Raw genomic sequence first — 25,047 nt, forward strand, 5'->3', positions numbered from 1 at the left:
CACTGGCTGAAAGGCAGCAGTAAACACTCATCTGAGAACACAGTAGCATTAAAAAGCAGTTGTCCTTTTACGATACTTTTTTTCTTTTTGGTCACAAAGCTAACAGTAACAAAAATTTAATTGCACCTTTGAATTTTAATAGCAAGCACTGGATTGGTTAAGGACGGCCCTAGTGTACAACAGGTGTGTCTCTCATCTTCTTAGCAACAATAAGAACCCCAGGATGGTTTCTGATGAGGAGAGAGGCGCCAAACTCCCCACCAAGGCTATTACAGCCAGTAATGACTTTTTATTATTGCTTGGCTCCAAAACAATCATAAACTCACGACGCCACGGCGCATGCGTCAGATGCACTGACTCTATTCGCGTGAGGAATCCTGCTGGGGTCACAGAAGAGCAGAGGCAAGCGAGGCCTGGGATGAGGCCTTCACAGGTTGGGGGGTGCATCCTGATCATTATAGGGATGACCCCCCCCACACCTTCTGCCGCCTTCAGAGGATAGCGAGGCACAGCAACAGGTCCCCAACTTCCGGGCCTTGGGGGATCCACTAGGCCAAGGATGTTTCTGCATTAGGACAAAAGGTGAGCCAGCCCAAATGGCCTCTGTGGTTGATTTAATAAACAGTGATTTGTGCATAGCACAGCATACTATCTGGTCATTTCAGGGGTATCTCAGGGCATCAAGAGTCAGGCCACACCAAGGAATGGCTGGGAAGCAAGTGGCTTTCGGTGAGTACATTTGAGCTGTCACTCCAGAACCAGTGTTCAAAATGGGAAAGTCCTGGTATCTCTCATTCCCAGCACAGCCTGCTGGAGGACCTGCAGGTCTTCGCAGAAGGCCACAGGAGATGATGTTGCCTGACTGTGTCGGGAAGGTGTTTTCTCCTTAGGAGCTGGTCACGTCTCCTTCTTCTTCTTCTTCTTTTAAAACTCGAGGATAATATTTAATTAGAGTTTTGCAAGACAAAGCTCAGGGCAGGCAAATGACCTAGTCCTAGCGCTGGGGAAGCAGAAGTTGGACCTCCGTGAGTATAAGACCATCTTGATCTGCGTGGCAAGTTCCAGCCCAGCCAGAGCGGCATCGAGAGACCCTGCCTCAAAAGGAGGGGGAGCGGGAGGGGAAGGGAGAAGAGGGGGAGAGCCATGCCTTTTGCCATCTGAGTTACACAGGCAAGGCAGAGAAGCAGCCAGCAGCCCGTGGTGGGAAGGGCATCAGAGGAAGAGCTAAAGAGTCCAAAGAGCAGGAGAGGACACCTAGGTCAGGCCAGCATCAGAGAGATAGGCAGAAAAGTTATGCCTTTGCGACTCCCTACCCAGAGAGGGGGCAGACCTAAGGGGACCTCACTGGTAGCTCTGTTCTGACAAGGTCAGGGCAGACTTTCCACGAAGGGAAAGGGCACTCTCTCCCTAGGGTCTCGTCAGCACTGGGTTAGGCGACTCTGTCTTCCACAAGGGTGGCCCCCTTAGCTGGGTCACTGACTGGCCCTGCTGGCTTTGCTGGTCATGCTTTTGAGGAATAATCAGTGCCCACCCTGAGCTGTGAGGGAAGCCACGCCTGGCCCATGGCGCCCGGCAGGCAGGACAGGGTAAGTGCTGCCTGATCGGACTCCTCCAAAGCAGGCAGGAGTCATCCCTGTGTGACTCCAGGATGAGGGAGGTGACGAGCATCAGGGTTCTTCCTCCTCTGTTGCTCCTGCGCCAACACTGTGAGGGAAGCGACCTGACAGGGCTCTCTCCCACATTTCCTCATATTCTAGAGAGAGGGAGGCAGCGTCTCAGCTGTGTGTGTGTGTGTGTGTGTGTGTGTGTGTGTGTGTATGTATGTGTGTGTGTATTTGTGTGTATATATATGTATGCGTGTCTGTGTGTGTGTGTATGTGTGTGTGTGCTTGTGTGTATGTGTGTTTTGTATGTTTATGTGTTTGTGTGTGTATGTGTTTATATATATGTATGTGTGTCTGTGTGTCTGTGTGTATTTGTGTGTATGTGTGTTTGTGTGTGTATGTTTGTGTGTGTATGTGTATGTGTTTATATATATGTATGTGTGTCTGTGTGTGTGTGTGTCTGTGTGTATGTTTGTGTGTGTATGTTAGAGGGAGGGAGGCAACAACAAATTCCTCACCCTCGCTGCTCTTGGTACTCCAGAGTTTAGGGAGATGGTGCCTGACTGGATTCTCCTTTAGACTCTCAGGCAGGAGAGACACCACCACCAAGAGTGTGATATATACACACACACAAAATAAATAAAATAAAATAAAAAAGAAGGGGAAAAAAAGGGCTGGGTGTGGTGGCGCACGCCTTTAATCCCAGCACTGGGGAGGCAGAGGCAGGTGGATCGCTGTGAGTTCGAGGCCAGCCTGGTCTACAAAGCAAGTCTAGGACAGCCAAGGCTACACAGAGAAACCCTGTCTCGGGGGCGGGGGGCGGGGGGGGGGGAAGGAGTGTGATACACACCTCCGAGGGCGAATCGATGAGGGAAGTGAAGTCTGGCAGGACCCTCTCCTCTGTGACCCCCAACCCTCCAGCATAAGGGAGGCGATGTCTGGCAGGCCTCACCTGGACAAAACATTTCGATTTATTTCTACGGTGAGTAATTTTTTAAAATTGTCACTGCAAGCACTTGTCTATAAGCCTTCTATGGGCTTTGTTTTCATTCATTTTAAAAACCTACCAGGAACAGAACGTCCGGATATACAGGAAGTTCTGTGTCTTTACAGGAGACGCCAGCTCTCCAAAGTGGCTTCCACCCGCCAGTTCTGTGTGCTCGCCCACTTAAAGCATTATCAATCTTCATTTTAGCCACCCTCGTGGGTATACAGTGGTGTCTTTGCACCTTTTCAAACTGGGGTTTCTGTGTAGCATCTTTCCAGTGGCTAGCCACGTGCCCATCTTTTTTAATGTGATATCTGCTAAGTCAGCCCCACTAGTTAGCTGGCTCTTGGCGGCAGAGTTAACAGCTCCCAGGTGACACCATCCCCATCCCGCAAGACTCAATCAGGACAGCATGTTCACTCCGCACTCTCTTGGGTATCCGGAGCCTGCCACAAACTGTGGGAGATGTCTGCCGTTGGGCCTCTGGCTTCCTCTGGTTTCTAAAATGTCACACATAAAGCATTTATCTTGCTACTAATTGGGATCATGAAGTGAATCTCAAATGAAGAAAAATAACTTTCAGACTGTCACTCTCTGCTTCAACGAGCCCCTCGGGACCCATCTGTGGGCCCTGGTGCTTCGGGAAGCTCCGTGCTCTGGCGTTGCTACAAAGCCGGGAGCCCAAATTCCCCGCCCAGCAAATCAATGCAGCCAAGGCAGCTCCAAGTGTCCTGGTCCCTCTCTGAGAAAACAATCATGGTGCTGGGAGGGTTGGGGAGATGGCGCTTGGCCAACTCTGGGAGCGTCTTTGCCTTCGCATTGTGAAACCATTTCCTCTGAGATGAGAGTGGCTTTTTGTTTGTTTTCTTTTCTTTTCCCCCTTCTGTGCCAAATTATTTCATCTCACAATGCTGAGTTCTGGATTTACCAGCAGCAGTAGCTCTTTGCCAGCGGAAAGGAGATGAGCAAGGCACTTCAGCGAACTAGTTCTTCAGTCTGCGGGGTTAAGCTGTGCGCCAGTCTGGAAGGCCGCAGGAGACCCAATGTGCTGCAGCAGCTGCTTGCAGCATTTTAGCCAGAAAGCACCATTTGCACCAGGAGGCAAGGAAGGTGGTCCCACCAGGACACACAGCCCTGCGGGCAGGTAGGCACAGTGGGCAACAGCACTGGGGGCCCAGCTGCATCCCGAAGATATTCATTCACTCCAAAGACAGTTCTGGAACCCAGGTGCGTCCCCCAGGAGAAAGCGGAGCAAGCTACCAGATGTGAAGGGACACATTTCCCGGGGGGCGCGGGGCTCATCAGATGGTGTGGTGGGAGGCGGGTGTTCTCGGGAAGAGCCTGAAAGCTACAGAACCTGCCCTGATGGGAGCGACAACGCAGGCAGATGAACGGAGATTGATTGAGTGGGGCCGGCATCGCAGGCCAGCAGGATGACACCCATCGGCAGGGTCTCCCACAGATGAGCTCCTGTGGCCCCTACTGGGCAGAGCCCATAATTCTTTTGAGTGAATGGGGTCCCCAGATCCCAGGAAACGCTCGTGTCATGTATTTTTTAAAAATGTTCAAACTTCCTGTCCTCAAGCCTAAGGAACAAATTCAAACTAAAAGAGACTGTTCTGCAGGGCAGGGCGGGATCAGAGTATTGTCTTCACTGAGCACAGTCCACAGCCAGGGGCTGCCATCTCTCTGCACACTCAGGGCTTCTCCACAGCTGCCTCCCCTGCTCTCCACCTTCTTCTGTCTCTGTGTCTCTGCCTCCCCCTCCTCGCTGTGTCTCTCCCCGTCTCTCTCTCTGTGTTTCTGCCTTTGTTTATATATCTCTGACCTTCACTCTTTGTCTCTCCGTCTCTCCGTCTCCTGTCATCGTCTCTCATCAGTTTGTCTCACTCTTCTCTGTTTCTGTCTCAGTCGCTGTCTCTCACTGAGCCTATCTCTGTCTCTCTGTCTTTGACCCTGCCTCTCCATTGCTGCTTCTGTTAGTCTCTCTCTCTCTCTTTCTCTCTTCCTTTCTCTGCCTCTCCTGTCTTTCTTTAAAAAAAAAAAAAGATTTATTATGTATACAGCGCTCTGCCTGCATGTACACCTGCAGGCCAGCAGAGGGCACCAGATCTCATTATAGATGGCTGTGAGCCACCATGTGGTTGCTGGGACTTGAACTCAGGTCCTTTGGAAGAGCAGACAGTGCTCTTAACCTCTGAGCCATCTCTCCAGCCCGCCTCTCCTTCTTTCAAGCTCACACATCCACACCACAACCTAATCTGCCCTGGTCCAGCACTCTGGGCTTGGATCTGAGGCAGCCCTGTCCTGGCTCCCTGACCATGGCTACTCTGTAGTCTTGGCAGTCCCTTCCCCTGTGAGGTGCACATTTTTAAAATCTGGGGCCAGGGCTGGGGCTTCTTCAAGGAAACAATCCTCCCTTTGGTGCTGAGCCACCTTTGGTGGCGCCTCCCGACCCTTACACTGACCCACACTGGCTCACCTAATGGGTGCTGACTCGTCACCACGGTCCAGCCAGTCCCGCGGAGGGATGATGTACATGCACCACAGGCCCCAGTTGTAGCCGTGGGCGGCGCTGGCGTACTGCTGTACCTCAAACGTGCTGTACTTGATGTTGTCGATGGCTGGCAGGATGATGCGCCGGCGGTCCTCCAGAATCCTCGCCAGGGCGGGCTCAGCCCTGGGAAAGGCATTCGTCATGAACAGGAGCCTCCCAGGACCCCCAACAACCCAAGGAAGGAGTGGAACTGGCCATACGTGCAGACCCTCCAGCTGGGCCTCGTATCTAGCTTGGTTGGCCCCATCTGATAAGCACAGGACCCAGTCGTGGCCGACTTGGATCGCAGCACTGCCCTGACCAAAGCCTGGGCCTTTTTGTCCGGTCAGTGCTCGGCCCAGGGGCATCTGAAGGTTCTTCACGGGTCAGCCAGGACCCTGGGGCTGCACAGAGAGACGTCTTAGCCGAACCCTATTCTCCCCTCTATCCCTGTACCTGTAATTCCATTTGTCAACTGAAGACTTTTTGTGGGCCACACTTACTGTAACAGATTGCATTCATGAAATTAAAAAAGAAAAACTACCCATGCCTCATGGCGCTTGCATATCTGTATGCAATGCACAGCCTACACAACAGGCCATGGTTAGGGGGAGCGAGGATGACGAGGCTTGAGGAGAGGACGTGTGGGAGGTGAAAGGCACTGTGTAAAACAGGAAGCAGTGAGTGGGGCGAGCTCCGCAGTTCCTGATGATATCCAGTGTGGAGAGCTCTGGGCACTGAGGGGGAGGACGCCAGGGTGTGGGGACGGACAGTCTACGCCGACAGAGCACTTTACCAGCTGTCGGCATGTGCCCAGTGTGTATGGGGGTGGGCGTGTCAGGAGGCTCTGAAGGCAGAGGGCCCACACAGCAGGTATTCTCTCTGTAACAGCAGCTGAGCCGATGCCTGTGCGGGATCTTGGACGTGACAGCCCTGGCCTTTGAGACATATTGTCCACCACAAAGACAAGGTTCCACTTGGAGGACTGAATCCAATCTGGGATTCACCTAAGATCTGGCGTTGAGGTCTGTGTGCTGCAGCGGTGCAGGGGTCAAGAGTCAGGGTGCCACAGCAACCTTGTCCCTCCATCTGGGTGAGCTCTGTTGACCTCCTCACTGATGAACAAGCGTATGAATGAATGAATGAATGAATGAATGAACAAAGTCCACCGGAGACACTGCAAATGCGACTTTCGTCAACATGCAGGATCTGCAACAAAGTCCACGCTAGGAGGGTGCTATTCGTAGATAATGGGGTTTCCAATTATGAAAATGAGAGTTAGTTATGCAGGTTTAAAAAAAAAGTTGCATTCTGGCTGATACATACAGCTTTCCTCAGTGCCTCAGGGAGCGGACGGTAGGCAGCGTCAGCCGTTGGGCGGCACGCCACAGTACGCGGTGACTCCGGTGAGAGGGTGGGTGATGACAACGTAACTGATGATACAGGATGCAAGGAGGTGACAGAAAAATGAAAACGGAAGAGTTGTGTCACAGAGTGGGGCACGGGGTGATGACACGCAGAAGGAAGCCAGGCCTGCCAAACACCTGTTGAGCAGGGCTAACAAAGTCACAGACCAGTGGAAGCTGAGGCAGCTAGGGTCCCACAGGAGATGTACAAGAAGCTGCATCCAAGGTCTGACAGGTCAAACCGGGGGGAACCAGGAAACGCTGGACAACAGCCAGCTCAGAGACAATCCTGAAACTCCCAGTCTCTGGGACCCTCAGGTGCTCTGGGGTCACACACGAGTGGATTGTTCTACACGTCTGTGCACTTAGTCCCTTTGCAGCCCTCAGCCCGCCAAACCCCTGGGTGGGCCCTTCACTGTGCACCCTGAGGGGCTCCAACACCCTTCTGCAGGCCCGAGCTAAGACAGGTTTGGCACAGGGGCTTCCTGGCTGAGCCAGTGACCAGGGCTCTAGCAAGGCGCAGGAGGCCACGTGAAGGCCAGCAGAGGCGGAGTGGTGCAGCCACACACTGAACTGTGAGAGGGCAAGACCCTCTCTGGAGCCTCGGAGGGGCGCAGCCCCAACAGACAAAGCCCAGCGGTCTTCAGCAGCCAGCGCGGGGCTTTCGCAGTGGCGGCCCCAAGGCAGTCCTATCCCAGGCCACCTCCTCCCCGCTCTACTCTGCTCCCTGCTTACTGCCCACGACACCTTGCCCTGAAGTGGTCTCGGCATCTTGGCTTGTGGTCCCCGTTGCTCATGTGACATGTGTACATATGGGATAGCAGGCACCACTCCGTGTTCTTGACAAGCACAGAGATCCTGAGGCCCAGAGCAGAGTCACAAGCAGGGAGTCTAGTGCCCCTTCTGCATATGAGAAACGGAGGCCTAGGTGGTCACTGCCAGTCACACCCATAGGTACAGCACAGCCACACAGAGTAGTAGCTGGGGACCCTGGTCACAGAGGAGGCCACTCCTGAGGCAGGAAGCTCCCTGCTGCTCTTGCCCAGGGTCAGCTGGAGGGACACGGAGCCAGCTCCGGTCCCAAGCCTCTGACGTGGCTACCCCAGTGTGGGTCACTTGCTGGACAAAAGATACTGTCCTCAAGGCATCCTTTGCTGAACAAACATGAGAAAACCCAGGACAGAGACTCTGGGGCACTGTCTCTGTGGGTGTCTTGGGCTTACACAGGCCTACTCTGCCCCCAGGTCCCCACCACCAGGGACCACAGGGTCCCAATCCATCCTGAGATAGACATCCTGGGATGGATGTCTCACACACCTGCTAGCCTGTGGCCACAGGACAGGGATGCTTCTTCACCTCCTGGCCATGAGGCCCTCTTGGCTTCTAATGTGAGCCCAAGCCTTTATCTGAATAAGAACTAGTAGGATCTAGAATTTTCCACAATATCAAGAAAATGCCAGGCGGGCATGGTGGCGCACGCCTTGAATCCCAGCACTAGGGAGGCAGAGGCAGGCAGATCACTGTGAGTTCGAGGCCAGCCTGGTCTACAAAGCGAGTCCAGATAGCCAAGGCTACACAGAGAAATCCTGTCTCAAAAAACCAGGGAGGGAAAAAAAAGAAAATGCCAAATGGCTACCAGCAGAGCCCATCTCTGGAAACCTCCAAAGCCCCCGCCACCTAGCCTTCTGTGCTTTCTGATCTGAACCCCCACAACATGCCCACATGGTCACACACCTCAGCCCTTACCAGCCAGTGTTGAACTCCACGTGGGCATCAAAGAAGCCGACAATGGGAGCTGTGGCCACCTTCCATCCCTGCAGCCGGGCACGGATGAGGCCTTCCCGGCGGCTGTTGCGCACGACCTTCACAAGGCCTGGGTACCTTTTGTGAACATACTGGTCCAGGTTGAACTTGAGCTCCACTGAAGGGGAAAGGTATGCGTGTGAGCACGCTACGCCGGCAAGAGCCTGAGCCACGTCTGGGGTTGTCTGAGAGCCCTGCTCCCAAATGAAGTCACCCTGGGTTGGGTGAGCACGAACATGCTGGGAAAGACTGTGGGGGGACAAGACCCCAGTCCTGTGACGCTGGAGCTCCGACAGGAAAGGTGGCAGAGGGGAAAATAAGAACAATTTAGATCAAAGTGATAGAGGCATGGAGGCAGCAGCAGTGGCCACTGAGCTATGAATAATAAGGAGGATCCTGTGAGATGGGGGCGTGGCTAGCCAGGGCCCTACACACAGGATGAAGTCCTGTGAGATGGGGGCGTGGCCAGCCAGGGCCCTACACACAGCACTGAAGTCCTGTGAGATGGGGGCGTGGCTAGCCAGGGCCCTACACACAGGATGAAGTCCTGTGAGATGGGGGCGTGGCCAGCCGGGGCCCTACACACAGGATGAAGTCCTGTGAGATGGGGGCGTGGCCAGCCGGGGCCCTACACACAGGAAGAAGTCCTGTGAGATGGGGGCAGCCAGCACACCAGGGAGTCACGTGGACACTGTGTACTGCTGCAGTATGGAGGCACTGTGACACACACTGGCCACCAACAGATAAAAGTGGTCTGATTGTCTCTGTGAAATGTATACAGGTGTCGAATCCACAGAGGGAAGGTAGGGCCTGTTTCTGCGAGAACGCTTTCAGTTTGGGAAGATGAAAAGAGTTCATCGGCCATAATATGGTGGCCTACGCCTGTGATCCCAGAACTCAGGCAGGTGAGACAGGAGGATCTCCGTGAGTCTGACATCAGCTTAGGCTAGCCTGGGCTACGGTACGAGGCTCAAAAGGCCCTCCGCCAAGTTCCAAAGTGATGGCTACCGGACATGGATGTCCTTGATATCGTTGAACCATACACTCGAAAATGGGGAAAATGGTAAGTAAGGGAGTTTCCAGATTGGGTTAGTTGAGGAGGGACGCCATGCTAACTGTGGGCAGCACCACCCAAGGGCAGGAGTCCTGGACTTAAAAAAAAAAAAAAAAAACCAGGCGAAGTCGAGTCGAGCACCAGCACCAGTCATCTTGCTCTGCTTTCTGAATGTTCATGTGACCAGCTACCTTGTGCTCCCTGCTGCCTTGTTTCCCCAAAACAGTCCCTTCCTCACGTTGACTTTTTTTTTTTTTCACAGCGGCTCATATGGTAACTAATGCGGGGCCCATTGGTGGCCTTGAGAAGAAGAGGCACAGAAAAATGTATGCCAGCAACGTGGAGACAGAGCGAAGGGTCGCAGCCCAGAGCCCCACGTGTCGCTGCCAGCCACATCTGGAAGGATGCTCGGCAGGCTGCCTTCCCGGGCTCTTGCCTCACAGCTTACCACTCTATGGCCCCTAGCTGGGAGGCCTTGGCTGGGGCAGCCCCAGGGAGCCACACACCTGGAGAGCCGGCCCACGGCTGCAGAGCTGTGCGCTCAACATAGCACACTGCCCTTAGGGCACGGTGACCACTCACCATTGTCACTGTTGTCATCCACTAGGATGATTTCCTTCAGGAGGTGGGAGGGCGTGTGGTTGACCACGCTGTGCACCGAGCGCAGGATGACCGAAAGTGCCTCATTGACGAAGATGAAGACCACGGAGATCTGGGGGAGGTCTTCAGAATACAGTATCTGTCTGCACCTGTGGGAGGTATGGTGGCCATCAGGAGGCGCGGCAGGCAGCTCAGATTGGGGGGGCTCCCTACGGAGAGGCCAACTTGGAGGTTCTAGACCCTGAAACCCGCAGAAAAGCAGAATCAAGGAAATCCGTGGAAACCAAGAAATACGCCGTGAGGGGAGAGACAGCCTTTGGAAGCTGCAACGTCTCACATGCTGAGCCTACGGCCACCCACTTCAAGCCTTTCCTACCACAGGATGCTTGGCGGGCATTCCAGGGACCACCGGATGGGGAAAGGATTAGGGGCTCTGGAGACTTATTGGAGGAGCTGTGCTGCTCAGGACCAGCACACGGTTCCCTCAGCGTAGTCCCAATGGTGTCCATGGTCTCAGAGCGGGAGGAACAGGTTACGGACCCTAGATAACCTGTGTGGGCTGTGGAGTCTTGCTCAGCTAGCATCTGTCATCTGAGATATATCCAGAGAGAGAGTAACATTAGGCCCAGAGCAGCTGGTGCAACTGCCTAATAAGAATTGCTGGGGCTGGGGGGATGGCTCAGAGGTTAAGAGCACTGTCTTTTCTTCCAAAGGTCCTGAGTTCAATTCCCAGCAACCACCTGGTGGCTCACAGCCATCTATGAGACCTGGTGCCTTCTTTTGGTGTGCAGGTGTACATGCAGGCAGAGCACAGTATACATAAATAAATAAATATTTTTCTTAAAAAGATACTACATTGCTCAAAATATTTTTAAAAAATTGCTGAGCTAGGGGAAGTTTGCAGGAGCCACCTGGCCGTTGGGAACAAATGCTTGGAGTAGCACAAGAGTGCAGTGTGAAAGGCATTGTGCTCGCTTCGGTAGCACATATACTAAAATTGGAATGATACAGAGAAGATTAGTGTGGCCCCTGAGCAAGGATGACACGCAAATTCGTGAAGCGTTCCATATTTTGCTATCTGGGTTTCGACTATTAGTTGTCTATAGTTATTTTTAAAAAAATAAAAAATAAAATTAAAAAAAGGCACAAGGAGGAAGCCTTGTGCCTCTGGAAGTGCAGAGTGAAGGACACACCAGGGAGAACCAGAGCTCCATAGTTAGAACCCAGGACAGAGAGAGGGACAGAGAGATAGAGAGCCTTGTGATGGAGTGGGGGAGACAATGCCATGCTTCAAATAGAAGCAAACACACCTCACAAACACACAAAGGTGTGGCAGACAAAAACCAAGGGCGTAGAGGCAGGAGGATCAGGAATTCGAGGCCATCCTTGGCTACAAAGCATGCTCTAGCTCACCCGAGTGTGCTGGCTAGTTTTATGTCAACTAGACACAAGCTAGAGTTATCTGAGAGGAGGGAGCCGCAGTGGTGAAAGACTGGGCTGTAGGCAAATCTGTCTGGACTGGTCGTTGACGTGGGGCGACCCAGATCGCTGTGGGTGGTGCCGCTCCTGGCCAGATGGACCTGAGTGCTGTAACAACACAGGCTGAGCAAGCCATGGGGAGCAAGCCAGCGAGCAGCACTCCTCCGTAGCCTCTGCATCAGTTCCCACCTCCAGGCCCCTGCGCTGCTGGAGTTCCTGCTCCTGCTTCCCTCAGTGATGGGCGTGAGATGAAATAAACCCTTTCCTCCTCAAGTTACTTTTATCACGGTATTTTATCACAGCAGCAGAAACCCTAAGACACTGGGATATGTAAGACTCTATCTCAAAAAAATCCAACCCAGGGCTGGAGAGATGGCTCAGGAGTTAAGAGCCCAGCCGGCTCCCCAGAATGAACGTTGGTGGAATTGTGCCTGTTTGTCATTGGGACATTAGGAGAGAAGCTGGCATTATTTGCATCCTGCATCTTCCCTCCAGGAAGGAATTTTAGCTACGATAAGAGTAAATGATGGGCTCAGTGACACAGTGTGGGGAGGGCGCAGAAATCAGCTGCACCCCTCCCACAGGTGGGTATGGGGTCCCTTTTGTGCGGCTGCGGCTCCTGCAGGCCCGCTAATGTTTCCTCTGATCTACATGCTCGGCGAGCTCATGAAATCACACACCCCAAGTTTCTCCCCGCCACGGATAAATGGTCCTAGGTCTCCTTGTCAGGAAGTGTTTGCCTGAGTGATGAAAGCTCCACGGCTAAGCACATGCAGTCCATGTTAATGTGGGGATGTGTAGCAGTTGTCCCTTCAAAGTCACACAGGCAGCTCAGGATGTATGCAGCTTGGCCCATGGAGGTGGTGACGCTGAGGGGGTGGCACTGGGGGGGTGACGTTGAGGGGGTGATGCTGAGGGGGTGACGCTGAGGGGGTGATGCTGAGGGGGTGACGCTGAGGGGGTGATGCTGAGGGGGTGACGCTGAGGGGGTGATGCTGAGGTGGTGATGCTGAGGGGGCAGCACTGAGGGGGTGATGCTGAGGGGGTGGCACTGAGGGGGTGATGCTGAGGGGGTGATGCTGAGGGGGTGGCACTGAGGGGGTGATGCTGAGGGGGTGATGCTGAGGGGGTGATGCTGAGGGGGTGATGCTGAGGGGGTGGCACTGAGGGGGTGATGCTGAGGGGGTGATGCTGAGGGGGTGATGCTGAGGGGGTGACGCTGAGGGGGTAGCACTGGGGGGGTGATGCTGAGGGGGTGGCGCTGAGGGGGTGACGCTGAGGGGGTGACGCTGAGGGGGTGATGCTGAGGGGGTGATGCTGAGGGGGTAGCACTGGGGGGGTGATGCTGAGGGGGTGGCACTGAGGGGGTGACGCTGAGGGGGTGATGCTGAGGGGGTGATGCTGAGGGGGTGATGCTGAGGTGGTGACGCTGAGGGGGTGATGCTGAGGGGGTGATGCTGAGGGGGTGATGCTGAGGGGGTAGCACTGGGGGGGTGATGCTGAGGGGGTGGCACTGAGGGGGTGATGCTGAGGGGGTGATGCTGAGGGGGTGATGCTGAGGGGGTGGCACTGAGGGGGTGGTGCTGAGGGGGTGACGCTGAGGGGGTGATGCTGAGGGGGTGACGCTGAGGGGGTGATGCTGAGGGGGTGATGCTGAGGGGGTGATGCTGAGGGGGTGATGCTGAGGGGGTGACGCTGAGGTGGTGGCACTGAGGGGGTGACGCTGAGGTGGTGGCACTGAGGGGGTGGTGCTGAGGGGGTGACGCTGAGGGGGTGACGCTGAGGGGGTGATGCTGAGGTGGTGGCACTGAGGGGGTGATGCTGAGGGGGTGGCGCTGAGGTGGTGATGCTGAGGGGGTGGCACTGAGGGGGTGATGCTGAGGGGGTGGCGCTGAGGTGGTGATGCTGAGGGGGTGATGCTGAGGTGGTGGCACTGAGGGGGTGACGCTGAGGGGGTGATGCTGAGGTGGTGGCACTGAGGGGGTGACGCTGAGGGGGTGATGCTGAGGGGGTGGCACTGAGGGGGTGATGCTGAGGGGGTGGCGCTGAGGTGGTGATGCTGAGGGGGTGATGCTGAGGTGGTGGCACTGAGGGGGTGACGCTGAGGGGGTGACGCTGAGGGGGTGATGCTGAGGGGGTGATGCTGAGGGGGTGACGCTGAGGGGGTGACGCTGAGGGGGTGGCACTGAGGTGGTGGCACTGAGGGGGTGACGCTGAGGGGGTGGCACTGAGGGGGTGATGCTGAGGGGGTGACGCTGAGGGGGTGACGCTGAGGGGGTGATGCTGAGGGGGTGACGCTGAGGTGGTGATGCTGAGGGGGTGATGCTGAGGTGGTGGCACTGAGGGGGTGATGCTGAGGGGGTGACGCTGAGGGGGTGATGCTGAGGGGGTGGCGCTGAGGGGGTGATGCTGAGGGGGTGGCGCTGAGGGGGTGATGCTGAGGGGGTGATGCTGAGGGGGTGATGCTGAGGGGGTGATGCTGAGGGGGTGATGCTGAGGTGGTGGCACTGAGGGGGTGACGCTGAGGGGGTGATGCTGAGGGGGTGATGCTGAGGGGGTGATGCTGAGGGGGTGATGCTGAGGGGGTGGCGCTGAGGGGGTGATGCTGAGGGGGTGATGCTGAGGGGGTGGCGCTGAGGGGGTGATGCTGAGGGGGTGATGCTGAGGGGGTGGCACTGAGGGGGTGATGCTGAGGGGGTGATGCTGAGGGGGTGGCACTGAGGGGGTGGTGCTGAGGGGGTGACGCTGAGGGGGTGACGCTGAGGGGGTGATGCTGAGGGGGTGATGCTGAGGGGGTGATGCTGAGGGGGTGATGCTGAGGGGGTGACGCTGAGGGGGTGATGCTGAGGGGGTGATGCTGAGGGGGTGACGCTGAGGTGGTGGCACTGAGGGGGTGACGCTGAGGTGGTGGCACTGAGGGGGTGGTGCTGAGGGGGTGACGCTGAGGGGGTGGCACTGAGGGGGTGATACTGAGGGGGTGGCACTGAGGGGGTGATGCTGAGGGGGTGGCGCTGAGGTGGTGATGCTGAGGGGGTGATGCTGAGGTGGTGGCACTGAGGGGGTGACGCTGAGGGGGTGACGCTGAGGGGGTGATGCTGAGGGGGTGACGCTGAGGGGGTGGCACTGAGGTGGTGGCACTGAGGGGGTGACGCTGAGGGGGTGGCACTGAGGGGGTGATGCTGAGGGGGTGACGCTGAGGGGGTGATGCTGAGGGGGTGACGCTGAGGTGGTGATGCTGAGGGGGTGATGCTGAGGTGGTGGCACTGAGGGGGTGATGCTGAGGGGGTGACGCTGAGGGGGTGATGCTGAGGGGGTGGCGCTGAGGGGGTGATGCTGAGGGGGTGGCGCTGAGGGGGTGATGCTGAGGGGGTGATGCTGAGGGGGTGATGCTGAGGGGGTGATGCTGAGGGGGTGATGCTGAGGGGGTGATGCTGAGGGGGTGGCGCTGAGGGGGTGATGCTGAGGGGGTGATGCTGAGGGGGTGGCGCTGAGGGGGTGATGCTGAGGGGGTGATGCTGAGGGGGTGGCACTGAGGGGGTGATGCTGAGGGGGTGATGCTGAGGGGGTGACGCTGAGGTGGTGATGCTGAGGGGGTGATGCTGAGGTGGTGGCACTGAGGGGGTGATGCTGAGGGGGTGACGCTGAGGGGGTGATGCTGAGGGGGTGATGCTGAGGGGGTGACGCTGAGGGGGTGATGCTGAGGGGGTGATGCTGAGGGGGTGGCGCTGAGGGGGTGATGCTGAGGTGGTGATGCTGAGGTGGTGACGCTGAGGGGGTGGTGCTGAGGGGGTGATGCTGAGGGGGTGATGCTGAGGGGGTGATGCTGAGGTGGTGGCACTGAGGGGGTGATGCTGAGGTGGTGGCACTGAGGGGGTGACGCTGAGGGGGTGACGCTGAGGGGGTGACGCTGAGGGGGTGATGCTGAGGGGGCAGCACTGAGGGGGTGACGCTGAGGGGGTGATGCTGAGGGGGTGACGCTGAGGGGGTGATGCTGAGGTGGTGATGTTGAGGGGGCAGCACTGAGGGGGTGACGCTGAGGGGGTGACGCTGAGGGGGTGACGCTGAGGGGGTGACGCTGAGGGGGTGACGCTGAGGGGGCAGCACTGAGGGGGTGATGCTGAGGGGGTGACGCTGAGGGGGTGATGCTGAGGGGGTGATGTTGAGGGGCTGATGCTGAGCGGGGCTGGGACCTTCCTGTACTGTGTTCAGGGCATCCATTCTGTCCTCCGCTCCTGACACTGATGATTTGGGTCCGAATCCCCGCAGTTCAGGGGAAAGGGCCTCGTGTCTAACAGGGGTGTTTGGGGTTCTTGGGCTGAAAGGACAGTCCACAAAGAGCGACAGTGAGCAAATACTGTCCCTGTTCTCAAATGACACAACAGCCCCTGGGACACTCTCTGTCTAAATGGGAAATGAACACTGCTGTCCCTAGTGTCACACGCTGATCTGTGTCCCGCTGTCCCTAGTGTCGCACGCTGATCTGTGTCCCGCTGTCCCTAGTGCCACACGCTGATCTGTGTCCCGCTGTCCCTAGTGCCACACGCTGATCTGTGTTCCCCAAATTCATTGTGAAATATTAACCTCCAGGACTTCAGATGCTTCATTTGGAAGCAGAGCTACGATGTGCGTGATTAGCTAAGGAGGGACCCTCAAATCCCATGTGGCTGTGAAGAGGAAGAGCCAGAGGCCGGATGGGAGACTACCTATTGTGCACCCCTGTGATTTTTTTTTTCCTATATGTACAAAATCTCTTTTTTGTTTTTGTTTTTCAAGACAGAGTTTCTCTGTGTAACAATCCTGGCTGTCCCAGACTCACTTTTGTAGACCAGGCTGGCCTCGAACTCACAGCGATCCGCCTGCCTCTGCTTCCCGAGTGCTGGGATCAAAGGCGTGTGCCACCATGCCCGGCAATACAAAATCTTAAATCACATTACTTGTTTGTGGGATTGGGGGTGGCGTGCATGCCACAGCACGTGTCTGGAAGTCAGAGAACAGCTTGTAAAAGTCATTTCTTCCCTTCCATTTGGTGGGTCCCTCTTCCACCCCGCCCCTTCCCTCACTCCTGGGTTGGTTGGCTGGAAGCCCATGGGCTTGGCCATTGGCATATGTACTTGCTCCAAAGAACCTTCCACCAGCAAAGACTGGCTCATTGAGTGTCCTGCCTTTGGCCCTCAGCCTAGTGGTGGCTGTCAAGAGGGACCTCCCAGTCCACAGAGCTCAGCCTCTGCTCTCTGCCTTTCCTTCAGGGATGAGGGCTCCTTTCTCTTTATCGGTTGCAGCAATGTTCCTCTTACAAACAAATGCATTTCCCTCACTGAGGAAGGGCTGGACTTTCCTCATACTTCACTGAGAAAGGCTGGACTTTTCCTCACACTCACCATCCACTGGGCTGGGAAGTGGGCACAGGCCACTCGACCCCTGAGCACCCACAGGAGAGACAGGATCACCCAGGAATGGAGGGGTAACGGGCTCCCTCAGGCACTGACAAATGTCTGCTCAGGAAGCACAGTGAGATTACCTGCAGGATAAGACAATGTCCCCACTTGCCAGAGCCGAGCCTCACGCCTGGGAGACCCCAGGAGAGATGGTGAGAAACACCTGACTGGGACCCAATTCTGTAATTCTCTCCAAGAAACACAGAGCCAGAGAAAAAGATGAGCTAACTGAGAGACACACAGAGAGAAAAACAGAGACAGAGGGAAATACAGAGAGATAAAAGCAGACAGAGGCTGGGCATGGTGGTGCACACCTTTAATACCAGCGTTTGGGGAGGCAAGGAGGCAGAGGCAGGTGGATCTCTGTGAGTTCAAGGCCAGCCTGGTCTACAGAGTGAATACAGGACAGCCAGGGTTTGTTACACAGAGACGGCCTGACTTGAAAGATAAAAAAGCAAAAAACAGATAGACAGACAAGCAAGCAAGGACAACGGACAAACTAGTGTCCTGCAGTCCTTTAAACACCGGACAAATACAGAAATGAGTAGCTGTTGGCGCCTTTGTCACACATACCCTGAACTTTATTTTTTCCCCCTCATCTTCCAGCTTCCCTACCCCATTTTGGATCAAGTTTTTCACTAAAGAATTTAACAGGGTAGTCGGGCGTGGTGGCGCATGCCTTTAATCACAGCACTCGGGAGGCAGAGGCAGGCGGATCGCTGTGAGTTCGAGGCCAGCCTGGTCTACAAAGTGAGTCCAGGACAGCCAAGGCTACACAGACAAACCCTGTCTCAAAAACCAAACAACAACAAAGAAGAAGTTAACAGGGTGCCCTCTTCATCGGGTTCAGATATGACACAGAGCTGAGCTGTTCCACCACCGTTCTGGCCCCTCCTTAAGGACACTGGTGTCGGTCTGACAAATATCCTTGCTACTGTGTATCACAGAGACTTCGGTGTCCCTCTTCAGGCAATCGGCGGCTCTACAACATGGAGTCAGTGTGGTACTTCGGGCTGCATGTGTGAGAAGTGTTCAGGGGGTAATGCCTCAGGCCACCCAGTGCCCCTCCTAACCTAAAGGTGCTGTGTGGGCTGAGATAATGGTCAGGACCATTCAGGACCCCAGGGTCACAGTGGGAAAGAATAAACTGTGACTCCATGGCCCCAGGGCGTACAGGAGCCAGAGGTGGTGGCTGTGCTTTGCTCCTACACCTGGGCAGAGTGTAGACCTGTTCCCAAGCAGAATAAAGCAGTGTATTCAGCCATGAGGACTAATAGCAATCAACTAGTTTTCCCCAAAGTTGGGCCCTCCACAGCTTTCCTGTGGACAGTGTCCCCTCCCAATTGCCGGGCACACAGTGAGGCTTCTGCATCCCCTCCCATTGCTTGCACACAGTGGGGCTTCTGTGTCCTCTCCCATTGCTTGCACACAGTGGGGCTTCTGCATCCCCTCCCATTGCTTGCACACAGTGGGGCTTCTGCAAACCCTTGCTTGGGCATGAGCTGGCTGGGGAGGGTGAGGTCCAGGCCGGGAAGTGCACTGAAGGGACCACACACTGCAGAGATGCCAGCTCACACCGGCGAGGTGAGGGAGCCCTGCCAGAGAGACGGCAGGAGCAGCATGCTTGCCAAGAGCCTGAGCACCTCTCCCAAGATGCCCACGTTACTGGTGCTAACAGAAACGCTCGGGGCTGCCCTTCGTGCCCTGGAGAAATGATCGTGGGAGTGACAAGAGGTGAAGTGGTAATATTTCTCCGAGAGCCGCCTGCTGTGAGGCAACAGGACCCAGGGCTCATGCTGAGCTGGGCCTCAGCGAACAGAAAGTTGATCATTTGGAAACTGTGCCTTCATTTCTGGGAATATTGTGTGGGGAGATTCTTGGAAGGCATGTCCTTGGGGACAGTGGTGTTGCCATGCCGCACGGCAGACTCCTGCCTTGTGTGAAACATGCTCATCCATGCATGAGGACATGCGCGCGCGCGCACACACACATACACACACACACACACACACACACACATGAGTTCAAAACCCTCAATGAGACAGCCACCTGTGCTACTGTCTTCCCACTGGCATCTGCAAAGCAGGGGAGGGAGACTTCCATTAGCAGAGGAAAGAGACAGTAAGGATCCAGAAACTAGAGGGTCGCTCCGCTATCAAATTGTCTTTCACAGCTGAGTTCATCCATCCATCCATCCACATTGCTGGAGGCAAGACAGCCTTGCAATAAACCCACACATATGCATGCACACACAGGTACACACATTCCCACATGCACACACAGCATTTTGCCTTGTGTCTCAGACACGTCCCACAAAGAAACCTCCAGGTGTCATGTTGCTGGCCTGTGGAGGCACATACATCTACACAGTGCCTGTCCTTAGAGTTATGGGCACACACGTGCCACAGACATATTTCCACGTGCAAACACTGAAGGCCACAGGAACCAAAAAACTGAAGGCAAGCCCACATACTCTGCCCCCAGCAGCCCTCTTCTCACAGGCCCAGGAAAGTGGCACAGACTCCCCTTTGGAGACACAGACACGCGCACTTCAGCCGCACGTCAGAAGCAAGACGCACAAATGCCGGGCACGCTCACACTACCTTCTCTCAAAGGGATTCAGGAGGGGACCTCAGACTGGTCACTACCATAGTGAACCAGCTCTTGGTGTCCTCTGCTGACTTCCAGCAGCTGTGTCGCCTTAGCCCAGGACCCTCTACCAGGGCCTGTGGGTGCTCAGTGGGCCCTGGTCAGAGGTCATACGGCAGGAGAGGGGCACGGCCGGACTACAGGCCTAAGGTTGAAGGCATCCCACAGCTAATATACTGCGTCCGGCTCTGCCTGCTGAGAAGCCTTCGGGCCAGCCCTGTGCTCTGTGGACCCTCCACCTCCAGTGGTCTGCATTTAAGGGTACAGATGGTGGCTCTCACTGCCAGGTTAGGTTTCATAACTCTAATCTGTGGTATCGGGGACAGGTCTGGAGCACCAGAGACAGCTGCTGGGTTGGCTCCTCTGCACGGCCTTCCAGCTGTCCTGTGTGGCCCCACCGGAGTGTAGACCTAAGAGGAGAGAGACCGTAAGGACTAGCTGTGCACCCAGGACAAGGCGATGCTGCCCACAGCTCCACGCCTAATAAAAACAAGGACCAAGAGTGGCGGCGCATGCCTGCCATCCCAGTACTCAGGAGGCTGGGGCAAAAGGATTGTGTGAATTTCAGGCTAGCCTGGACTACGTGAGGAGACGCTCCAGAAAACTGAAGAGGCCATGGTGCCTCAGAACACAGGACACGGCTTGAGGGAACCCCAGTTTCCCCGCCTTCCTCACAAGGACCAAGAGCACAGGGGCGTGGGCGTGGGGGGTCTGTCCAACAGACAGTGCAGGCCTATCTGGCAGCTTGGATCCAAGGAGCCAGCTCAGCCTTCCGTTTGCCAAGCACTCAGTCTGCGCTCATCAGAGCTGACAGCCGAGCTGCTCCTCGCTCAGGCGATGAAAATGCATGGAGACTGCAAACACGAGACAAGGGACATCATGGCTGTGGCTTCTGAGGAGGGCTGTTCGTTTTGATGACACTGTTTAATTTGGATTTACCGGCCTCCTTTCGCCGTCCCAGGGGCAGGCTTAGTAATAGACATCTATGTGATGCGCTTAGTGCCATAATCAAAGCTGCTGCTTAATTAGAAAAGCTGTCCACCTCCAGACAAAGGGAGCCCAAGGGTGGCTCTGACCAGGAAGCAGGGGACTGCATTTGAGTGGATGGGGCCGCCCGTGGGTTGCTAGACACTCGCGTGTGTGCATGCACACACACGCACACTCTTGCAGCCCAGTTTCTGACAGCCAGGCCCATCAGTTTTCCCAACTTAGCCACCCACAGACGCCTGTCACTAAACACCGGGAGTAGGCCACGCTCACAGACACCACTGGCACCACAGCCCACGGGTCCACCTTGTTCTCCCCAGGGGGTCCTACCACCAACTGCACTCGGCAGCCTCTGAGCTTATGACTCCATTCAATAGCCATTTTTTTGCCATGGTTCTGGGGGTCAGGAATTTGGAGGCCTCTACAAAGATTCTTGGTTGGGGACTTTCATGTGGTACAGTCACACGAGGGCTAACACGGACAGGAAAGGGCCGAATCCCTGGGCGGTGTGGGAGTCTCTCCCAGCACCGTCTCAAAGCCTGCACACGGGCACTGCTCATCCGCCTGCAAGCTCAGCTGTCCTGCTTCTTTCTGCCTCAGTTCCCGGCTCAGTCTCTCTAGGCTGGCTCCCTTCCTGGCACACACGCCTCGCCTGTCCAACAGCTGAGGGACGAGGCTCCCAACACACCTGCCCTTGGTTTACTCACTGAGAAGGGGAGCGTCCGTCAGGGACAGCCCATCGTTCCTTGGCCAGACGAGTGGCCGACATTCTGATACAGGTAGACTGCCCAGGTCAGGACGCTACCCACACTCCCCATAGTTCTTCCTCGCCCTCCCAGACCAGACCAGGAGACTGTGAGGAAGGCCGAAACAAGAGCCCGCCGGCCTCCGTCAGAGCAGGTCATAAACCTTTGTGCAAACTCAAATTTGAAGGCAGAAGCTAGCTTCCTGGGTCGGTCTCAGGATGTAAATAATTCAACTTCTGAATTTCAAAAAAAAAAAAAAAAGCCCAAAAATAAAAGAATCAGGCATGAAAAATACAGGTTATTTTAGGACTTAAAAAAAAAAATAGCACAGCTACCAGAATAATCCTGGAGGTGCAGTATCTACTTCGCCGCTCAGAGGGTCACCACAGCCCGGGCACCATCCTGGGAGCTGCTGGTTCAAGCTCAGCCCCAGAGAACTGTTCCAGATTCTGGGTTTCACAGTCACCTGGGACTCTGGGACTTGGCCATCTTACTATCTTGGCCCACGCCACACGGAGCAGGCTGTGGGCGGAAAATGAAGCTCTCCAAAGCAGTCTGAAGACTGGGACTCAGAGGAACCCGGTGAAGGGTGGGGGTGGCCACTCCTTTTTTTTTTCTCTGTCACTGCACCCACTGCTCTGGCAAGGCACCTCCTCAAACTTCTTGCTTCATCGTCTTCCTGGCCCCACTCCCCTCAGCAAGCTCCTTGACAGAGTTCTAGTCCTTAGGTCCCCTGGGCATCAGAGGAGCTGCGCACAGACCCGCCGCTAATCTACCTTTACCAGGCACGAGGAGGCACTCTGGCAGGGTGCCGAGCCTGAGCTCAGGCATCATGGAGCTGCTGAGAGTTTTCCTATCTAGGCCTCCTGCCCTGGTGGTCTGTGATGGAGCCAAAGAGCGGCCAGCTCGCTGTTGACAACTCAAAGTCTTGATGCCACGGTTGCTGGATCTGGCCGGCCCTCCTATTGAGATATTTGTTCGAGCTCAGCTCTGGCCAGGCCCCTTGTGCGCTTTTGGAATGGGACAATAGGCAGGGACAAGAACCCAGTTCTGAGATACAGCAAGGCCATAGCAACCAGCTTCCTTGCTTGTGGGAGGAACAAGACGGCCGCAGCCTCTGAAGGACGGGTGAGCACTCTCAGACGCTTGAGGCTCACTGAGCAGCAACTGCACTCACATACCAGCAAGAGCCGCAAAACCCAGTGAGAAGAACATGCTAAGCAGAAACCAAGGCCTCTAGCTCAGGGGCTCATGGACACCGGAGTGTCTAATGCGCATGTGTGCACGCGCACCGCTATAGCTGGGCTCACATAAATAACCCAGTCACCTCCAGCCTGCCAGCCTCTGAGTCCGAAGGGAAAGGGGACTGATCCCGTGGCTGGGCATAGCACACACAGCAGATGGGCCAGAGAGACGGCGGTGAAGAGAGAGAGAGAGAGAGAGAGAGAGAGAGACAGACAGACAGACAGACAGACAGACAGACAGACAAGACAGAGACAGACAGAGGGGGGGAAATTAGGAAGACTAAGGGAGACAGAGAAGAGATACAGAGACAGAGGGATCAAGGGAAACAGAGGCACAAATAAGACAAGGGGCCTTAACCCTGCCTCCAGCCCTCGGATGCTGAGGCCTGGCTGCTCACCTCTTGGGCCTGTAGTCTGGGATGCTCCTATCCAGGGAGATGCGGTCACTGAGCTGTGCATTGTACCCAAACTCCTCGAACTTGCTCTCGGCCTCTTGGCTGTCATCCTGCAGAGTGGCAGCCACTCCTCCCTGGCCCAGGCCACCTGGCCCCTCCACCAGCCCAATGGGCTTTGCAAGGCCTGGAGAAGATAAGAAAAGACAGGTCAGGAGGTCCTCGGAGTCGCTCCCAGCACGCGTAGCCCCTGCCCGGTGTGACATGCGAGGAACTGGCTATGGCGTCTGCAGACACAAGGCTGACAAGGTTGTGAGAGGACAAATGAGGGAAGCTCGAGCCAGGGTAGTGTGACCTCAATGTGATACCACGATGCCCAGTGTAAGTCACTGTGCTTCTGCCACAGAACTCCAGCCACACGGGAAGGTCCTCAGCTACGAGCCACGTGCCACTATCAGTTCACATCGTAAAAGATTGTTCGTTGCAGTGACCTAAAATGTTCTGGGGAAGATGCAGTGGCCAGACGCGAACCTCTCTGGACTACACTCACTTTTGTTGTTGTTGTTGTTGTTGTTTTGTTGTTGTTGTTGTTGTTGTTGTTTTTTGAGACAGGGTTCCTCTGTGTATCCTGGGCTGCCCTGGACTCACTTTGTAGTCAGGCTGGCCTCAAAGTCACAGCGATCCACGTGCCTCTGCCTCCCAAGTGCTGGGATTACTGGTGTGCACCACTATGCCTGGCTTTGTTTCTGTAATTTTTCTTTTTTTAAGGTTTATTTATTATGTATGCAGTGCTCTGCCTGCGTGTACACCCAGAGGGGTTCTCTACTCAGCAACACCCCATTTTAATTGTTCAAAGACAGAGGAGATGATGTTTGTGTAGTGTTGAAGGATATGCATCAAATACAAAATAAAAAAGTTACGAGACATGTCACTAAATTCACGTGCTTATTTTTATCTCAATATTACATCATATTTAAAAATCATGCTTTAGGCATGGTCTCTCCTGTAACGTAGGTTGGTCTGGAACTTACTATGTAGCCCTGGATGGCCCCCTCCTGCTCCACCACCAATTCTGGCAGAATCCTATTATTTTTAGACACACATTATACTTTGCCCCTTTCATTCTGAAAGCTAACCCCTGCCCCCAGGAAAGACACACAGGAGCTTCCAAGGTGTCAGGAGAGCAGCCCTGACGCCCTGACTGAGATCACGTGTCCCCAGACCCTGCTGCCTGGAGGGGGTGCTGGGGGCTGTTCAGGTGCTTCCCTTAAAAAGCAAAATACACACTTGATGAACTAGCCAATTGATGCAGAATACATCACCATGTTCACTTGTCTATAAACTCTGTTCTTCAAAGGATGCGGCTCTTGGTGGCCTGCTGCATCCTTTCCATATGGCAGCCAGTGTATGGGCATCGTAGCCGTGACAGCCATGATGATGTGGTTCCTGCTTTGTGATCCAGGAACGAGTCCCAGGGCTCCTCAGTGTGAAAAATGAGTGGGATCTGTCTCCACCTCTGCCTACATCCCCTCCCCTCCACCGCCTTCCCCCGATTTTTCTCAGCTCTGTTGTATTTTTAGTGATGCTGGTGGTTGCCCTTGTGGCTTTAAGAGAAACACTGAAGGCTCTATTTCTAGGAACGTCAACTTTAGCCATGTCCCTTGATGTCCTACGCGTAAGGCGAGGAGCACACAGGCATCTTGCCCCTGGTGCCACGGTATTCCCCAAGGTTGTCCGCAACAGCCCTGCCATGCTTTGCAAATACAGGCAAGATTCCATCAGACTTTAAGACAAGATCAGTATTTATCCTGTGAAATCACGTGAACGAACAGAACTCGCTCTGGAACTCACCTGGATCAAAATGTAATTCCAGGGCCAGGTGTGGAGGTGCACGCCTTTAACCCCCCCACTCGGGAGGCAGAGGCAGGCGGATCCTTGTGAGTTCTAGGCCAGCCTGGGCTACAAAGGGAGTCCAGGACAGCTGGGGATGTTATACAGTGAAAGCTTGTCTCAAAAAACCCCAAACAAAACAATGCCCCCCCAAAATCTCAAAATATAATTCCATCATTAACCAATCTCAGGCTACGTAATGAAGAATTTTTATCAAGGCAATACTGATTTCTA

General features: G+C 55.1%; 1 protein-coding gene across 1 annotated transcript in view; it reads right to left on the reverse strand.

Moving 5' to 3' along the window:
- Positions 1-25,047, reverse strand: part of GALNT9 (polypeptide N-acetylgalactosaminyltransferase 9) — a 69,531-nt gene that overhangs the window by 19,622 nt on the left and 24,862 nt on the right. Inside the window, exons 2-5 of the mRNA XM_084762811.1 lie at positions 22,930-23,110; positions 9,974-10,140; positions 8,281-8,455; positions 5,075-5,272 (exon numbers count right to left, since the gene is read on the reverse strand). Of these exons, the coding sequence (XP_084618937.1) occupies positions 5,075-5,272; positions 8,281-8,455; positions 9,974-10,140; positions 22,930-23,110 (721 nt within the window). The remainder of the gene's footprint in view (positions 1-5,074; positions 5,273-8,280; positions 8,456-9,973; positions 10,141-22,929; positions 23,111-25,047) is intronic.

Source organism: Acomys minous (genome assembly GCF_964271855.1).
Source record: "Acomys minous genome assembly, chromosome: 16".
NCBI classification, from domain to species: domain Eukaryota; kingdom Metazoa; phylum Chordata; class Mammalia; order Rodentia; family Muridae; genus Acomys; species Acomys minous.